The following is a 20,298-nucleotide window of genomic DNA, read 5'->3' as shown; positions in this document are numbered from 1 at the left end:
CTACAAGATTTGTTGCTCTATAAAATCCCCATCAGCCACACAAACAAGCACCGGCAACTCTGCTGTCAGAGCAAAAAGATTGTTTGACACGTGTCAGTGAACGCATCACGTCATAATGTTGTGGCATGAAAGGTCCAGACGCGCACGTCACCGCCGTCAGGAGCACTTTGGAGGCTTTGATACGCGCGCCCTTCATCCGCGCGTGACTTTAATCAATACAGATAAATTCAACCTGTCCATCTTAAGAGTGGTCGAGAAATGCGGCACACGCACGTCCCATCTCCATCAGCGAACGACTGATCGAGAGAACACCAGCCCAGAGTTTAGACACACACACTTCCACACACAGCGATGCGTGCGGGAGAGAGAGAGTGAGCGAGAGACACACACACACACACACACACGAGCTCCCACACGGACAGGAAAAATAGAGCGAGCGGGGGAGAGACAGCGACCGTCAAGTCGTCTGGAGAACACCAACCATCGTACAGTGACCCTTCCTCGGAAACCAGGGAACATTCGATTCCACATCGAGTTGACGGACCGCAAGACCACCATGCAGACTAACGCCGGCATGAGGAACCCGCAGCAGCAGCAGCAGCAGCAGCAGCAACAGCAGCAGCAGGAGGAGGAAGGAGGTAAGAGCGCCAACACGCACCGGTTTGTCTTTGCGCCAGCGTGAGCCGCGCAACTCCATCCGACACAATAGCGCCATCACCGCCTTTCATCCAAAGCTATTTTGCGTCACCTGTTTTTAAAGCTGTGCGCGCCATTTTACCGACAGTCTCGAGGAGCGTCTTTGTGCGCGCGAGATGCAGGTGGAGGTGAGGGAACAAATGTGCGCACAGTCGAGGGGGCTTCTCTCTCAGGGTCTGCGGCAGAGGTTGGTCCGCGAGGGGGAGGACGGGTGAGGGTCTGAGGGGGAGGAAGGGTGAGGGAGCTGCAGTGACAGGGGATGCTTGTGCACAGAAGCGCCTCCGTTTTTTGGCGCTAATGTGGAGACGTCCTCGTTTTTTTTCACACTCGAGGCGTGTCTACGTCAAGGGGGTCTTTCTGCGAGCGCTGTCAGGTGTTCCCGTGACAGAGTGATGGCGGCCATTTTAATCAAACACCGTCAAACTGTTGCTCCTCATTCGCGATATACCCCTGTGCAAAATGACTACATTCAAGTGTACTGTCTATGGGTGTAATAAGTGTACAATGAGTACACTTAGTTTTATACTAAGATATAAGTAGTATGCTTTGAAATGTACTTTTCAAATACTATATTTTAAACTAGTACAGAGATGTACATTTATACTCAAGTACTTTACTAATAAATTATATATATATATATATATATATATATATATATATATATATATATATATACATATATATTCTTTTTAAATGTTTTATTGTGGTGATCTAGAAGTAGACTGTGCAAAGGGTACTTATGGTCTGAGCGATAGGAGACAGAAAACTATTGCTGTATGTATTGTATGTAAGCGACAAATAAAAAGAGACATTCAACTTTTTTGTTCATTTATAATCTTTCTTAATGGTTTGGCAATGTACATGACACCATTTAAAAACCATAGTCTTGACTCTATGCATCTGTTGAGACAAAATATGTTATTTACATCCGAACACCTTAATCTATAGCTGACACATGGGTGGCGTAGTCGTTGTGTATGACTACGAAACTTAAAGCTGAATTAAAGGTCAATTAAATGTAGATCAATTGCTCTGAATACGTACTAGAAGTATACATTGAGTATACTTTTAGACTAGACTCAGAGTTTATACCAAGTACGCTGTAGGAGTCTTATACTACCGGTGTACTAGTTATGTGTGTATTTGCCACTCGCTGGATATAAGCAGTGATGTTTGGATTGACCAAGTACATGCCTTTCTAAGGTGCGTCAATTATATTTTAAGTTCATCGTTTCGCCGTTTTTTATTTTTATTTTATTTAATTTTTTCTCCAGTCCAACCAGCCATGTTTAATGACATTTTCGGTACAAAAAAAAGTTTAAGTTATGTTATTTACAAAGCCGTCATATCGCATATCATATTTCATTATCCACAATCTGATTCATTACCTCATCAGACTACTGCAACAGTTTATTTTCATGTCTTAACAAGAAGGATCTGTCTCGCCTGCAGTTGATTCAGAACTCTGCAGCGAGAATTCTGACCCGCTCAAGTAGAAGAACTCACATTTCTCCGATCCTTAAAACTCTTCACTGGCTTCCAGTTTCTTTCAGTATCAACTTTAAAATTCTGGGTCTTACTTTCAGAGCTATTCATGGTCAGGCTCCTCCTTACATCACTGATCTGATCCAGCCTTACACCCCAGCTCGGGCTCTGAGGTCTGTGGATCAGAATCTACTGATGGTTCCTGAACACGGTTCAGGACCAGAGGAGAGAAATCTTTTCAGGCAGTTGCTCCTAAGCTTTGGAATGATCTTCCTCTCTCTTTGCGCTTGATGGAGTCTACTGACTCCTTTAAGAAACATCTTAAGACATTTTTATTTGTTCAGGCTTTTCCTTGATTTTCTGGAACTCCTGTTGTGTTATCAGTTTTATCTTGCCCTTTAAAGTATATACTTTATTGAGTATTGTTTTGATTGTTTAAGCGCTTTGTGACCCTGGTCTAGAAAAGCGCTATACAAATAAAAATTACTTTCTTACTTACTTACATCCTTTATTCAGCCAATAGATGTCTGGAAACAGAAAATCCGTCCAACTGCTGCAAATTGGGAAGTGCTCATGGGAAATGTGGTCTCTCGTTGAGCTAAACACTACTACTTTAGTCTACTGGCGTTGCTTGATTAAAAATCGCATAGAGCTGCTTTGACAATAAGGTCACACCTAAAATATTAACCCTTTTAGTCTTAGTGTTAAGAAGTTAACCAGAAATTACTGCATTTTCAATATATATACTGTATATAATATGCAACTTTCTTAATATTGATAATTATATCACTGGAATCGTCTTCACAAGAACTGATAACACTAGTTTCACATAACTTTATATAGATGAGTCTTCTTTAAACTTAAAATGTTCCAATTTAGTCCAAAGAAGCATCAAACAAGTATACTTTAATTACACTAAATGTACATATACCTTAGTATACTTAGTATACTTACTGTACCTATTTTTAGGTATACTACTTTATGCTTAGGGACACCTAAGGACGTCAGCAAGTTATGTAGCTTCAGGATCATAAAAGGCTTAAGTATCATTTAAATATCATAGTTAAATTACAATCTGAAATCCCAATCTTGTGCTGGTCATCAGACTCTTATCTATTCCGCTTTGTACGATTTAAATGACATTTACGCACCTACCTTCCTACACCACTCCTATTTACCTGGGTATCCAGATGTTGGGGATAAGAAGTGAAGAATGCAAGGGAGGAACATCTGTTATTACAACCATTAAAGGTATAAAGTTGTGAAATCCTCCTGTGTAGAAGACCCCCAGGATGCAGCTATTTTAGAGTTCCCAGTCAACTTTGTCACATGGTGAAAGCTCCACAGCTCTCCATCAGTGTCCCCACATTACTTCCTATTTGGTAGTGATTGGTCCAGGTGTGAGGTTGTACAACTGCATTTCCCTCAAAAATAGACTGCATTCGTGGATGGCCTGTTTGTGTTGGTCTTCGACATCTGGAATCTAACCAGAAGCTTAAAGTATCTAAAACGAAGCGAAAGATTTTCAGTGGGGGCAGGACCAGCGGCTTTCATGTAAGAAGCTTTGGAATTGGCAGTGTACGGCTCATTTTCCTCACAGCGCTGCTCTTATTTAACTTGCTGTAAATGACAACAACTTCAACAAGCAACAATATATTTCATCGTTACATATGAGTATTTGCCTATTATTGGTCAAATAATCGGTATTGCATACTGTACCAAAGATATCGGTCTTTGCTGTTACTTAGTTCTGAGCATTTGTCATTAAAAAAACATGTTGCCTGTAGCTTTGTCAGCAGCATCTTTGTGCAACACACAGCGAAATGCAGGAAATGAGCGCACAGTCTCACTATAATCCCAGAAACCATGAGGACTGGTGCTGGATTGATCTTTTTGCTTGATTGCATCCTATAATCTCTAATCTGCATGTCTATGGAGAGTTGCTTTGCTGACCATTGTGGTAATAAGACAGATTTAATATCATGTATTACAACAACAAACAGTAGGTCCCACATTATGGGAACTTTTACTCCAACTGCAACAGGGTATATTTGGAATCAAAATCCACTGATTTGAATTTCACTTGCTGTGTAGTGTCAATATAGGTTTAAACTTCTATTTCACAGAATAAAAAGTAAAAGCAAAATTGAATTGGGATATTTGTTAACTCACACTGCGTATAAAATAGTTTTCATTTTTGTTTATTAATGTCCTAAAAAGTTAATAAAAAAACGTAAATGTAACTTGCTGAACCCTCCATGTAAAAAGTAATGTTAGGGTTAGCAAATCTATTTAGTTAGTTCCCTCTCTTCATTTTAATCTTTTTCCATTATCGAGGTTGATGGGCCATAATAATACAGTATATGTTGATTATCTGTTCAATTTGTTTATTCGTAAAATAAATTATAAACTTCTATCTCCAATCTTACATAAAATAAATTTGATTGAGATTTGAAAACCATTATTATATGATAATTTGGATAGGCTATACTCCGCATATCCGTGAGCTCACACTATTCACACTATTTCTTTCTAGTCCATTTTTTAACTTATCTAAGCTTTTCATTATATTTATATATATTATATTGGAACTATCGTGAAACTTGAACAATCTTTTTTACAAGTTGCTGATGATATTCCTATATGTGCTGCAGGAAATTAACATTAGCATCACGTTATACCCAGATCCATACACATGCATTTTTTGGCTGAGATTCTTAATGAAAGTAGAGTGATTTTTACTCTACACAATTCCAAATATAGTGAATGATCTGTTCTTCCCTAAAGCTTCTACACCCAACATCTCGGCTATGATTTTTTGGCTCGACTGGTAGAGATTTTGGTTTTCTTTTTAGATCAGAAAAATTTTAGGAACAAATACAGTCATTGATAATGTTTTAATGATCACAATATTGAGACTTAGGTAAGGCCTCGAAGTCTGATTTCTGCTAATGATTTAATTGACATGAAAGGTAGAGTCAATAGAATGTGTAATGCAACCGCCACAATGTTGTGTTGAGCTGTGACCCTTGAGAATATCCTGGGTCGAACTGTAACAGAGCAGCTGCTAAAATCTGGGGCGAGTAGAGATGTTCCGATGTGTTGGTTGTTCAGTTCAGGACACAGCAAGCACTGGAAGATTTAGCTAGTCACGTTAGTCCTTTAAAAATAAAATGTCAATAATTAAGGAGGAAGTATTTTTACTTCAAAAAAATATTCATAGTCTGCAAGTACAATTTATGATTTTGTGGGTTTGGGTGTTAAGTAGAACAACACAGGATGATAAAAGGAGACCATCAAACATGAAAGCTTTGAAATTGGAATGGAAATAAGGTTTCGTTTTTACAAAGTTCTCAAAAATATATAGCTCCTGCAATCTTCTTTAAATCAATTTTGTGTTTGTATAAACAACTTTTGAGAACTATGAATCCATTACTGGACACAGGTGACAGATTAAAGTACCAATGCAGGGTCTAAATAACGCATAACTTCTCTTCTATATGTAAAGTAATTAGATCGACTTAGTGAGTCTGACTACTAACAATAAACTCATTCACTGTTTACTCTTGAGAAACCTACAGTCCAATCTAAAGGGAAGTCAGAGGTTAGATGGACTAAGGCAATTTGGTTTCTGTACTGCCATGTTACAGTAGTCAATCCCTTAAAATAGGGGATTCAAAAGCCGCACAGATCACCTCTATTTCCTTACCTCATTCTGTTTGTGTTCAAATGTCATCTTGTTTTCTTCGCATTATCTCACCTTTATTAATATATAACTTGTGTATACATTTTGACATTGGGTGTAATTTTATTATGTTTATGTATATTTACACAGTTTATGTAGCTTTACTGCAGAGGAGTCAACAGAAGATGTTTGGGCCACACTTTTATCCAAAAATATTTGTAATCGTCTTATTCCTGCTGTGATTTAGCAACTTATATTCACCCTTATTACCTAGTGTGTCATACCCAGCTAACCCTCCCCCAGCCTCCCTCTTACTCTGCCTCCAAGATTATAAGGTTGTGAGAGCATGTGAATGCCGTCACTCAGGGAGGGTTCATGTGTACATCATTGAAGCCCAAAGCGTGCTGCCAGCCTCCATCTGGATGTGTTTGTGGTTGTGTTCATGTGTCAGTGACCATAGGCACTTGTATGTGAATCTACTGAAAAAACTCTGATTCCACAGTTGAGGTTAAAAGGGAAAAATGTTAAATTATATTTTTTGTCAAAACGTTGTTTTTATATTTTTCTTAGGTGATGACTATTTATACTGTAAACGTATTCTACATGACATATGACATGTGCAGACACGAGTCATCTGAAACAGCAGTAGATAATACACCTGAGTTTGGAGAATGTATGAATAGCAACAGTGGCAGGTTGGCACAGCAGGACTTGTTCCTGAGTGGCGCCAAACGTCTTCCCACCCTGGTGATAGCAAGTTGTGTTCATGATCAGCTCTCTCTACGGAAGATTCCCTGACTCGGGAATTGTTAAGTCATGATAGGTGTCTGTATCACATCATTTTAAAACCAAATTGGAATAGTTACTGCATTCACTCTACTAGTACCAAAGTTCATAAATGCATTGTTTTAGCCAGCATTGTATTTTTTTACTTAAAAAATGTAATATATGACAAATATTTTAAAGCAAAAGCATTCTTTATTAATTTTGGAGACCAGGTTGTCTTTCTGAGAACAGTATGGCAAAGTGATTTTTCAAAGTGATGGCCAACAGTGGGGTTACTGCCATCTCTGATTAGCTCTTTTCCAAGAATAATAATAATAATAATAATCTTTGCTTAAAGGTTAAGCTGTTACAACTTACAGGATTCATATTATAGGTTTTCTTAGGCGGGTTAGGAAAAACAAATATTTTAGCAGTTGTCTGGAGAAAGGTTTTTTTTAACTCAATAAGGAGGAATTCTGTGATTTTCAAGGTCAAAAACTATGGACAAAAGAGAGAAAAAGATGTCAGAGTGCTGATTCTTTTCTTTGACTGTTTCAGATCACATTCATGTAATAGATCACTGGAGATGGAAAATTATAAAATCACAAATAATGTGACTGACTGCAAGAAACCTATATTGCACAGGTTTTGTGTTCTTGTTCTTTCTGTCCCGACTCAAAAAATTTTGTTAAGGGTTTCCTCAGAGTAGTTGTGCTAAACTGAGCTAAGCTAAGTTGTTGCCAACGGTGTTAACTAAATATCCCCGATCCATTATTCATTCTTGACTTTCTAGAGTCATTTAGGCTCCATCGATACATTGATCCCTCTTGATCTATCCAAACTGGGACCCTTAGTGTCCCTTGAAATAACTCGAATTATTCGAGTGTTCTCAAAAGTCCACAACACCAAATAGTGATAAATACGTTTATAACCCGTCTTCTATGACAGAACATGCTATTAGACTCAATTACGTATGGACAGATGCTGACCTCCTGTCCCACAAATGCTGAAGATTAGGGTCAATACGAAAGGCGGGTTAGGAAAACATGGAGGTAAGAGATAGTTGTGAGTGGATGGCACAAGTCTATTTTTGGTTAATAGTCCTAGTTGAATGCCCAAAGTATTTTTTATAATCTTTAATCTCTGCATCTGTCGTTAATGTCACTGGGTCACTTTCACCTTCGGGGGTTTGTTTACTACGATCTGACTGCTGCCAAATCACTTCAACTGAGCATTAGGCCTCGACTCTGATGACTGATGACAACAGGTCTATATATTCCACCACTAGTTAATTTCATGTATTTTACCGTCTATCTTACCTTGTTTCTGCGCTCAACCAGGCACACATGTTTTTTTTTCTTTTTTTTCTAGAAATTAAGGAATACTTTCCTTTTTATCACCTCATCTGCATTTGATTTCTTAAGCTGTTTGTCTTATTGTACCATTTCTTGATTTAGTAGCAATTTCAGTTTTTACTATAGCCAAACAAATGCTCAATTGACGGTTAATGGTTTTGGTATCTTTTTACAGTTTCACAAGCAGTATCCAAAGTAGTAGTATTAATAAAGTATTGACATTATTCCCAGTATTTTTAGAGAAAAACATAAATGGGGTTGTCTCTTAAAAAAAAAGAAGCTCAATTTGCAAGGGAAAAACATGAGAGAACACTACAGAGGGCAACTTTACCATGTAGGAAATGGGATGATTTGACACCACTGACTGGAACCAGGGAGTTAAGTTGTGACTGTATGAGTGTTAATTGCCGGTTTGTTCCAGCAGATTATCAAAGTATAAAAAATCTTATTCAAACAGGGATAATGACAGAGATTGAATTAATTTTTCCTAAAGAAATGAATTGAATGAGATGGTAGAAAAATGTAATCGTTGCTTTTATATGCACTTATGTCATTTACGTGTCACTGCTGACATATTTACTTTGGTTAGAGTGTAGCGGTCACATCTTTTCCGCTTCTGGGAACATCTTTTCGGGTGAATTGGGAACCTTGTTACAACTGTGCAGACTGACCTCTCATGCCTCTTAAGAATGTTGGAGAGGAAGAGTCACTATAAAGTAGTTAGCTGCTGAACTGGGTCGTGGGTAGTAACATGTTACCATGGAAACTCCGACTTGCCAACTCTGAGGCCTATAAAATGTTTCCACATGCACCTTCTCATCACTTTCTCGCTTCTTTTCAGGTTTATTCTACCTCTCCTCGCCTTCGTTACTGTCACCACTTCTATTTTAACAATATTTTAATTCAATAGAAGCATCAAATTTTCCTGCTGAATTACATTAACAGTAACAATAATAATTTAAGTTGCTTGTTGAATTCCAAATGTGTTTCCATCCATACTTAGCTTTGCTTATCCTGATTGTTGAGATGAACGGGGCAGCAGTGACAGTTATAATTCACATTGTACAAGAGTTTAGTTTCAATGACCCGGTAACTGCAGCTACAGCTTGATCATATTTTATAAGTGCATGCAACAAGGTGGAGAAGGAAGAGTAATGGCCTAAACTCATTGTGTCTCATAAATCCTGCTCAATTCCCTGTTTGAATGCCAGTAGTTCATGCTGCTGCTGACCACCATAGAGGGGTCAAAGTGAGTCTGAAAAGCAGGTTCAGTACAGGCGGAGCAAGCGAGAGGGTACTTTAGCGAGTGAATTCATCCATGATGCTGCATCGAGGCCAAGGCTGAGGCAGCCTGAAGACATTGCTGCAGAAGTCATAAAACATTGAAATGCACTCATGGAGAGTTTTATTTAGAACAGATGGTCCCAGTCTCTTTACTCTGCCTGGATTTATCATTTCAAAGAGAGATGAAATTTTAAACAGAAGGATAACCTCAGAGATTAACCTTTTAAAGCAGGATGTATTGTCAGTGTAGGGAAGCGCACGTCATCTTCACACTTTTCTCGACAATGATGCTCCTCAGGCCCAGCCTGTTATGCACTCTGGATTTAAGATCCATCCATTGCTTTCAGCTGCTTGTCCCCTTCTGCCTACTTCTTTCATTAACATTAATAGGATTTAGATCCATTATGCAACAAGCCGCTGCTCCGTTATGCAACTCTGAGTGTTTGTCAGCACAAGTTCTTAAACATGAAGACATGATCTTTTCATGAGTTCCAGCCATGTTTACAATCAAGTATAGGAAAACTCACTTGTAACCCTTACATAGCACATCCCTCTTTTATTTTCAGTCAACTTTAATGTCTTAGCACATCTACCACCCGGCCTGCTGGGACCGAACATAATAAACTAATAACTTTTTAAAACCTGTGCCCATGGAGAGCATTATATGTTTTTGGTTTTCTTTATATTTGAGACTGATTGGTTTTCATTTTGTGCTTTGAACTTAAATGTGCACATTTGTGTCATTTGGTTGCACCAATTTGAAACCAAAAACAGCTGTTGTTTTGTTTCTGGATTGTTCTATAGTATATATTATATTATAGCACAAACACAGGGGAAGTTAAACAACATCTGTGGCCATTTGGAGTTTGTTTACTATTTTTTATTGAAACTCCAGCATAAAAGGTTTTTTTTCCTTAAAATCTACAATACAAGATGAACACAAAACCCTTTTTAAATGTAAGAATTAATAACACACAAGCACCTTTTGCAACTAATTTCCAAATATTTATTATATATATACAATTTCTGTGCAGACTTTGTTTTGGTGTATATTAGGAATGAGGATATAGCCTACTCACTTTATATCATTGCATGGTGACAAGGACAACATGTGGGTTCAGGGGTTACTTGGTGTTTCCCTTTTACATTTTACACTTCTTTACTTATATCTGTAGAGTTGTGATCTTGAATTTACTGCTCAAAGCTGACGACCAATGTCAAAAGTCAATAACAGCAAGTCATTGGACACATTACTTCTGTATCACTGCATTAAATGATTTTTCATTGTTAATTTCAGCAGAAAGAAATCAATTAATCCTTTTAATTTGTCAATAGATGCACCACTTTAGACATAGATGCCCTCCAGAGTGCCATCCAATATTTCACCGACAATGATGCGTGCGGTAGAAATGGATTCCTGTGTGTGGATTCTGTATCATCTAATATCAGAGCGAAGCTCACCAGTATTTAAGTTTGCATGTCTGCAACACCAAATCTCCGCTTCCATCCTAATAAACCTAATTTCCCAAAGGAGATCTTCAGAGGGATAAATAAAGTCAATATCTGACTGAACTTGTGTGTTTTCCTGGAATCGGATCTCCTGAAAACCTAGTTGAGCCTGTGCAGGTAGAGGAGCTTCCTCCTGGAATACTGGAGCCTGTGAGCTGGAGAGTTTGAATCGGGCCACATTGTCATGGAAACTACATAAAAGACATCCTTTTTTCCTTACTTTCTGCTTTGCTACACAAGCTATTTTTATCTTTGTTATGTAACGTACAACTCTTGTTCTCAATTCAATGTTTTATCCCCTCCTCTTCATCGCTCTTCATCCTCTCAACTCTGATTAGCAGTATCTCCCACACCATAGTCCAAAGTACTGAATTCAACTTCCTACATGATCATTGCCCTCATTATCATGCCCCATTACTGCTCATCATTCCAAAGTCTGTTGGGGATTCGTCCCAAAACACAGACTCATCCTAATCATGTTGTCATCAATTATTTAAAAAATGTCTTTATTTATTCATTCAAGCATTGTATAGCAGTATTCAACTAAAAAAAACCTGAAAGAGATTTAATAATGTGCTGTAGTGCAGCAAACATGTATTATTTAACACTCACATCTCGTCTGCTACAGAAGTGCTTCTGCAGGTCTAATGATTTTCCTGCACACAACATCTTGTCTCAGTTACTTCTTGTTGTTTGAAAGTCTGTGGAATGGGAACTATGTCCTGTCCCTTGTCACTTTTATAAATGTATGACACTCACTACACTGAACTATTGTTTGAGATGAATTACTTGACTCACTTGACTGCCGTTCTCGCCTCCAGGGTTCTGCGATTGCTGCATCAAATGTCTTGGCGGGCTCCCTTACGCTTCGCTGTTGGCTACCATCTTGTGCTTAACAGGCCTAGCTCTGTTTTGCTCCTGTGGCCACATAGCCCTGACTAACACCTTGACTGTAGTGGAGACCCACTTCTCCACCGTAAAAACTGACCATGTCCAACTTACCAAAATGTGAGTACATCTGCTTTCTTACCAGATATGTCAGATATGTCAGTCTGTATCATCATTGTGATGCCTGTTTCAGATGACAGTTCAATTGAACTTAAAAGTTTTTGTAGGCCATTTGTTCACCTTTTTCCAATGAGTACATGGATACACCAAGTTAATAGTTAAGTCAATCATACAATAATAAATGAATAAATAAATACATTTCAACAAGAATAATTGATGTTACTGTATGTTACATAAATGCACTAAATTGTTGTTGTGTGCTTACATACCCCAACATGCAGCTAGTTAACCTAGCTTCTCTTTGTTAGATTGAATCTGTTGCATAAAGTATCTTAAAGTAACCTAAGATTTTAAATTCCAATCTGTAAAACAATACATTTACTCTGCTATTATTTGTGTTTTTAGGATCAAGGTCTTTCTATACTGTATCTATGGAATCGCTAGCTTCTTCTTCGTCTACTGCATCCTTCTCCTGTCCGAAGGCTTCTATACAACAAGAGCCATCAAGAAGGAGCTTCAGAGCGAATTCAAGACCACCTTCTTTGGACGTTTTATCACAGTCCTCGTGTGTACTCTTTAGCTTATTCATATAGTGACACTTTCAAATGAAAATGTTCTATCTGTTCCCTTTATCTTCTAGGCATCACTAACAATTGTTTTGCTTTCAGTTTGTGTTCCTGAGCTATGTCCTGGCCTTGACCTTCATCGGCGTCCTTGGCTTCACTTCCATTCCATATTTCCTCTTCTACAACATGCAGAAATCCTGCAATGCCGTGACTAACACTGCTGTGGCTGATGTCACCTCAATCTGCGTGGATGTGCGGCAGTACGGTGAGAGGAATCTTCATTAATCAGGCAAAAAACAAGACCAAATACAAACTTCATGTATAGTTATTATAAATATATATATATATATATATATATATACATATACATACATATATATATATATATATATATATATATATATATACATATATATATATATATATATATATATATACATATACATACATATATATATATATATATATATATATATATATATATACATATATATGGGTATGATTTTAGGTTAACCAATGAATCAGCACAGAGATAGTGTGGGACTGATCTGAGCATTATTACTGCCCCATCAACGCCCAAGCCTTGTCCGTCATTCGCTCTGCTCTAGTATATTATGACGGGGCATGATTTAGTTCCAATCAATTTGCAACAGGTATCAGCCAAACATCCATCCTCATTCAAATATTTGTCACCCTTGACAAAACGTCTTTGTGAACAGCAGCAGCATGTGGGTGCTAAGAGTATTAATCACGCCAGAGATGGACAGTTCAGCACAGTGTGTAGCACCTCCATTTGTGCCAAACCTTTATGTGAAGTTTTGTGTGAATGAAAGAGTGAAGTACTATCTTCTTCTCACTATAACCACAAACGTTTTTATTATTTTATCAGTGCCGCTATTGGAATCGATATTCTGATGTCAATTTTGGAATTTAAGAACATGTTTGAGTGGATGTGAATCTCCACACGCTAGCTTGCATACTATGAAACCAGCCTGGATGTGTGGGAGTGACAGTGCCTTGTGAATAGATGGATGAAAGGAGGTGTTTAGTGGATGTGTAAATGTGGAAGAAGGGATGGATGACTAGATGGTTGCGATCATGGATGGAAGGATATGAAAAACTGAGTGGTAGATGTGATGGATTACTTGAGGAAGATGAGTTGACAAAAGAAAGATGGGTGTAGATTAAAAGAATTGTGGTGGATGTAGAGGAGGATTAATTGAAAGATAAAGGTAGAGAATGTGTAGGTACGTACATGATGGGTGGCTTAAGGGATGGTGCACAAACATGTGAGTGTATTGATGAGTGCCTGAGATAAAGAGATAAATGATTATCATGCATGGATGACAAGATAGTTGATTGAGTGCTAGATTAGGATGCGATGAAAGGCAAATGATTGTGGGACTTTATAGAAAGATGGATGAGATTATGGATCATGATCAGATGGAAGTAAACCACTCCCCTGTCATCAGTGTGAAATAAGGAGCTGTGACCTACATCAGGGAGACAGCTGGCCTGTGAACAAAGCAGGATGAGGATCACATATGCTTTATTGTCAGTTTACTCCACTACACTGCATTTTGTACTAACCCCAATTATCCTGATGGTAACGATCCCTGAGCTTTTTTTTCTATCACTTAGTCAGACTTATGGATAATAAGCTCCAGATCTTGTTGTGACATCCTCTTCCATAGTTTAGAAATGTTTTCAGTTGAAAGAAACAGTTTCTGGTCAGTGTTCTACAGTGTTGAACTAGAGACATGTCTTTGTCCAATACAACACCCAGGTTTCTCAGGCTCAGTTTGACAGACTGGCCTAAGTCACCCAAGTATTGACTCAACCCTGGAACCTTATCATCAGGCGCAATAACCAGTGTTTCAGTTTTGTCCACATTTAGCTGCAAAGTGTTTTCACTCAGCCATTGTTTCATTTCTAGAGAGAAATTGACTAAACTGTTCAGCCTCTCGGTCTCAGTTGGATCAAATGAGTAGTAGAAGTGTCAGCAAAAATGTGATAAGAAACATCAGGAATGAATTTATCCAGGGAAATCAAGTACAGCAAAAATAATAAAGGACCCAAAACAGAACCTTGAGGGACTCAGATCTGCAGATTTAATTTGATTGGCAAATACACTGAAACTGCGCCCAGAAAGGTATGGCGAGAACCACTGTAACACAGACCCAGACAGTCTCACATCCCTCAGTCTTCTCAGCAGGATCTGGTGATCAACTGTGTCAAAGGCTGAGGACAGATCAAAGAGAACCATAACAGTGTAATGACCAGAATCAAACTTTCAGTAAGGTTGTCTCCGTAGAGTGATGTTTGAAGAAGCCCGACTGAAACTTCTCATGGATGTCGCTCTGATCCAGGAACAACGATAACTGCTCAGACACGCCTTCTTCAAGATATTGGACAAGAATGGAAGCTTAGAAATAGTCCTGAAATGACTGAGGTCAGTCGGGTCTAAGCCTGGCTTTTTGAGTAAAGGCTCCACAATGGCATGTTTTAATGCATTGGGAAAATCCCCTGTGGAAAGGGAGAGGTTCACCATTTTAGTAACCCAGGGGCCAATTACTTTAATAAAGAGCCTACAAGGAAGGACGTCGTACGAGCAAGAAGAGGGTAAATCTTGCTCACCAGTGCCAAAATATCAGCCAGAGTTATAGGCTTAAAGAAAGCCCACAAGGTGGAGACAGGCTCAGTGACAGCAGGGGTTCCAAGCAAAAGTGGGGGAATTTCTATTTGATCAATTTTGTCATTGAAAAATCTAAACAATGCATTGCTGTCAGCTTCACAGAAGACAGGGGTGATTGGAGCAGGACACACGAGGGAATTGATCGTTTCATACAACACTTTGGGCTTTTTCTTATTTACTGATCCATTTTCCGAATGTAATCAGATCTGGCAGTTCGCATCATCACATCTTGATCATGTTAAGGACAAGCTGCATCACATCATCAAACAGCTCTTTAACAGTAGCAGATGACACACACTCACAGACGCACAGGGGTCCAAGCATCAAGAAAGCTTTTAATATATATGTCACTATTCTTCCTTGCAGGTTTCATTCCTTGGAAGGCCACCCCAGGAAAAGTTTGTGGAGCTGTACTAGTAAACGTCTGTGAGAGCACTGAGGTGAGAGGCACTGAGCAGAACCTATTCTGTTCTTCTCTGTTCACGTCACTAACCTGGTCTCTCCTCCCTCAAAGTTCTTCTTGTCCTACCACCTCTTCATGGTTGCACTGGCCGGCTCTGCAGCAACTGTCATTTCGCTGGTAAGTAGGAAATCTCCTGATTCCACTGTGCTGGAAATATGCATGTTACCATGGTGTTTTACCATCGCCATAGCAACTCCTCTCATCAGTCAGTCTTTCACCCACAGTTCAATGTCCTCACTGTGTGTTGTGAGTTAGTGGGACTAGAGGGTCCAAGCATCAAGAAAGCTTTTAATATAAAAAATGTAGGGTTGTCAATAGATTAAAAAAATAAATCTCACATTTTGAATTCTGGACAAACACACCACTATAAAAAGAGCTACAGTATATGGTTTAAAGCCTGCTACTTTACGTGTTACTTTTAATTCTGTAAAAATCAGGACAGAATAAAATCAAGAGCCATTTTCTTATAAATGAATGTCCTGAAAACCCAAAACCAATAAACCTGTTTAATGATGTGATGCAGCTAATCATTAACATGAATGTATTCAAGATATAATAGATAATGTTTATTCATGTGTTAATAAACGTTATGTATTTTATCTTGAACAACTCATTAAATGATTGCCTCAAATCTTTAACACTAGCAGATGACACAAACACAGATGCAGACACTCACAAGGGCACGCACACACACATACACACAGACATAAGCTCAAACACGCAGACACACACCTGGATGAAGACACAGATGCACAGTGACACAGAGGGCGGCAACTGGAATGTCATTGATTCCGACACAAACGGTAGTAACCAGTTAATGGCCTCAACATGACAAATAGAGTGTAACTACCTTTGTAACAACAGGTGTTATAAAGTTGAAAAATTAGATATTCAGACAGAAACATTATTATTAAATACATTTTTTTTCTGATATATCAACGCAGCAGTAAAAAGTATATATTTAAAGAAAAATCTCAATGTCCTTCGTTTACAATCATCAACTGAAAAGTTGCTAATAAAACAATAGCTTTACATGTAACGTTCAAATCCAGCTTTTTTTTATTTAAATTTAAATTTTTAATTAAATTTTATTTAAATATGTAAGCACTTTTTTCGGACGAAACCCTCTTCTCTCAAAGCCGTTTTTAAAAAGAAATACCTGCTCAAGTCAAAGGGTTGAACTTGAAAAAAAGTAGTGGCAATCTAAAAAATTCCGTACATAATAAGATAAAAAATAAGATTAAAAAAGTATTCTTGATATGGTGTAAAGCACTCTGGCACTAGATAATATAACAATATAACAGTATATATATTTTTAAAGCTTTTTGAAGAATGTTTAAGCACCATTTAAAAAAACATTTTCTTAAGAAGCTAAGAAATTAATCAAATTTTAATCTTTTATGATGGTGTCAAATCCAGAAATATTGGAAGACCCATAAAGCACAGGAGAGTGCTTTTAGCCTGATGCCATCTAAGTTAAGAAGTGAGTTTATCCTGCACTCTCCTGTGAAATACATACTATGATACAGCTATTAATTAATGAATAGGAGATTTAAAAGGACACATCCAATGCATTGTTGTCCTTAAAATGTCTGTTGTGTGGACAAAATATAATAAAGTCTTCTTTTTTGTGCTTCAGATTCACTTTTTGATGGTAATGTCGGCCAACTTTGCCTACTTGAAGAGTGCCATTACTCCACAATAAGAAGGTCCTGGGTTTGAACCTGGCTTGGACCATTTCAGTGGGAAGTTTGCATGATCTTCCCCATAATTGTGTGGGTTTCCTCCGAGTACTCCGGTTTCTTCCCACCATGTAAAAACATGTCTGCAGGTTCATTGGAGACTAAGTTGGACCTTGGAATGTATGAAATGGCGACAATGGTCTCTGCCATGGGGCGAAACCTAGCTGCCACTGACTAGAGCTCATGCCAGAGTAGGACAGATTCAAGAGGAGGATAAGAGTAAGAGCAATGCGCTGGTCGTGGAAGACAACCTAATCGTTCAGGCAGGACGTCAGATGTATGCACTTGTCGATTCCTTCTCCTCTCTGAGAGTCGTGGGGAGGGGTGAACAACACTGGCATTGTCGTAGGACTGATCAAGTGTTCATAGAGAGAAGAGTGCTGTGAGTCAGCAACTTTGACCTCCTCCCCACATTTGGACTTCGTGTTTGTCTCTAAATTTTAATCCAACCTGTAACTTCACCTGCAGCATCACCTGCACATTTGTCTTGAGTCATACCATATTTGTATGTATTGTGTGTTTTTGTGCAGCTTATTGTGACACTTCCTCTGCAGAGGATCAATAAATTTTATTGGCGACAGGAGAATGAAAAACTATATTTCTTCTTTGCCTCAGATTCACTATCTGATGATTTTGTCGGCCAACTGGGCCTACCTGAAGAGCGCCGCGGCCACGCACGCGTACCAGGACATCAAGACCAAGGACGACCAGGATGTGGAGGCTGAAGCGCGCTCCAAGGAGGCCCAGAACTCCTCCTACTCATAAGGGCCTGCCACTCGGTCCTCACTTTCCCCTTCCACCTCACAACACTCATTCTCCACCCTCTCTCCATCAAGCCACCGTCATCCCACTCCCACCCTCCTCCGACCCTCCACCCTCCTCCTCATGCTTTGGAAGTGTAGGTGCACTCTAGCGGCAGAAGGGAGGAGGATGGAAGATCAGAGAAGGCTGACCCAGACAGAGGGGGAGGTAGAAAGGGAGAGCTCGCCTCACTCAGGGCTCCAACAATGTACGGCTGTGATGGCCTCGCGCCCTGAGCCGGCACAGCCTCTCCACCCACAGCGCGTTAAAAAATACAAAACATTGTTTACTGTCAGCTTCAGCCACAGGAAGCCAGACAGCGACCAACTTGCTGTTATTTTTGGTGTTTTATATGCATATATGTAAATGAATATATTGTGAGAATGCGTGAGATTGTTGTTGTTTTTTTAATACTCTGAAATGTATGCCAGGTTCTCTTTTTGTGATTTATTTCGTTTACTTCCCTCTTCATTGATCATTTCAACTGCTTAATATGCTGTTGCAACATCACTCAAAAGGGAATTGAACTCAAATGAACCCGTCCACAGAGACTGACCTGCACCATCCCATCTTGAGCTGTCTCGATCTAGGTGTTATCTCTTGCCTTTGAACCAGTGAGACGTTTGGTGAGATGACAGTGATTTGACCACCCAGAGACAGAGGTCACTCACAGCAGAATATTTAAGGCTCTACCAGTTTCCTTTATGATGTTTCCTCAGCATTGGTTAGGATTGATGTCTGCCAACAGACCCAAAGTGATTCGTAGGGCCTTGTAAAAGATGATCCAAGCTAAAGCAGATTCCATGTGGTTCAGAAAGGTGGTCGTTGGCGAGGAAGTCTAGATTTAAACGTACTCCTTCTAGCTGAAGAAGACACAACCGGCAACACCTGCCATGAAGTATCAATATCGCTTTTCTAAATATCTTTTGTTGCCTTCACCAGCGATTGCAGAATTTTGACAAAAACATTCCTTTTAACATACAACATACAAACACCTCAGGTATTAAACCAAATCTATTTTAATTATGCCTTTTCCCACTTTTTTGACATAATAGCACTTAACCACGGTGAGTTGGCACATCCTGTCATGTGACACACAATCAATCTCATTTTCTCTAAATTCCTCCTTTGTTGATGAAACGTCACGTGTAAATAGCCTCATATCACCTCATCAGTGTTTGGCCATGCTCTTATTTTCCCCTCATAAATGTAAATGTACCTTTTGAAGTTCAATACTAGTTCTGTTTGATATGTATTGATTGATTGATTATTGTAGTGTAATTGCTGCAATGAAAGGCAAGCGGTGGAGTGGTTGATGCATTGAGGTGCTTATGTTGTTCAATATAAAAACAGTTTAGGATGATGTCTCTTGTGATTCAGTAACTATAAGATTTTGTGATTTTCTTTTTTTCTAAACCAACTAGTTCCACTTAAATATGAGCCACAGACTGTTCTGGATGTTTACACTGAATCAAACCACCAGGAACATGCACTCATTTTATAACCCAGTATAACCAAACATCAATTCTATTGTGTAATCATGGATGGTTCGTATTTCCTGAAGAAAATTAAGCATGTCAGTATCGTCCAGGTGTGCAGCCGTCTCTGTATAAAAAAGGACTATATTGCCACGTGTGTTCTGTTTGAATCTTTGTTTGGCAGCAGGTTTATGTAAAAAAAAAAAAAAACACTTGAATTTCCTCTAAGCCGGTGCGTGTAAGGGTGTTGTATTTCCTCGTTACTTGCATGAAGGAGACATGACTGTCTTTGCAGTTGTCAGGTGATGTGTAGTCAACTATGATAGGCCCCCCTCTTTTCTAAATCTCCATTGTAATTTGATGGCATTGTAGACCCCTATAGGTGTTCCATTCTGCTTTTACTTTCGGTTTCAATACTTCTCTAATACGTCTTATATGGTGATGATTTTTGTAACCTTCTCTAGTAAAACCAATATTTTTATTATTGTGCCACTGTTGTCGCCTGCTTCTTTATTTGTGTCAAAATTGTATTTGCATCGTCAACATGATTGAAGAATGAGCCTAGAAGAAAATGACTTGAAAAAATGACATTGATGATAACTTAAATTTCAAAATAATTTGAATGAAGTCAAAGCATTTATTTGTTGGCAACTCTCAAACAAGCCTTCAGGCCTGTAAGTGAACCATTTTACCTCTGTATTTATATGTCAAGGCAAAAGTGTTGAAATGAAAAATGCATGGACTATTACAAAATTCAAGAGCAAAT

General features: G+C 38.7%; 1 protein-coding gene across 2 annotated transcripts; it reads left to right on the top strand.

Moving 5' to 3' along the window:
* Positions 1-230: 230 nt before the first annotated feature.
* LOC148080399 (neuronal membrane glycoprotein M6-b-like) lies at positions 231-20,021 on the top strand. Of its 2 annotated transcripts, none has more exons than XM_087792090.1 (7): positions 231-638; positions 11,601-11,787; positions 12,193-12,352; positions 12,456-12,618; positions 15,415-15,488; positions 15,563-15,628; positions 17,151-17,846. In XM_087792090.1, the coding sequence occupies exons 1-7, from the start codon at positions 557-559 to the stop codon at positions 17,214-17,216; spliced, it is 798 nt and encodes a 265-aa protein (XP_087648216.1). In that variant the 5' UTR covers positions 231-556; the 3' UTR covers positions 17,217-17,846. The 2 variants fall into 2 exon arrangements, with proteins under 2 accessions (XP_087648216.1, XP_087648215.1); XM_087792089.1 differs by lacking the exon at positions 17,151-17,846 and adding an exon at positions 17,869-20,021 and having other exon boundaries at positions 237-638.
* The last annotated feature ends 277 nt before the right edge of the window (positions 20,022-20,298 follow it).

This window comes from Callionymus lyra, chromosome 5 (genome assembly GCF_982586985.1).
Source record: "Callionymus lyra chromosome 5, fCalLyr1.hap1.1, whole genome shotgun sequence".
Lineage (NCBI taxonomy): Eukaryota > Metazoa > Chordata > Actinopteri > Syngnathiformes > Callionymidae > Callionymus > Callionymus lyra.
The sequence above is the reverse complement of the archived record's forward strand: the minus strand, read 5'-3'. Positions and strand labels throughout refer to the sequence as shown.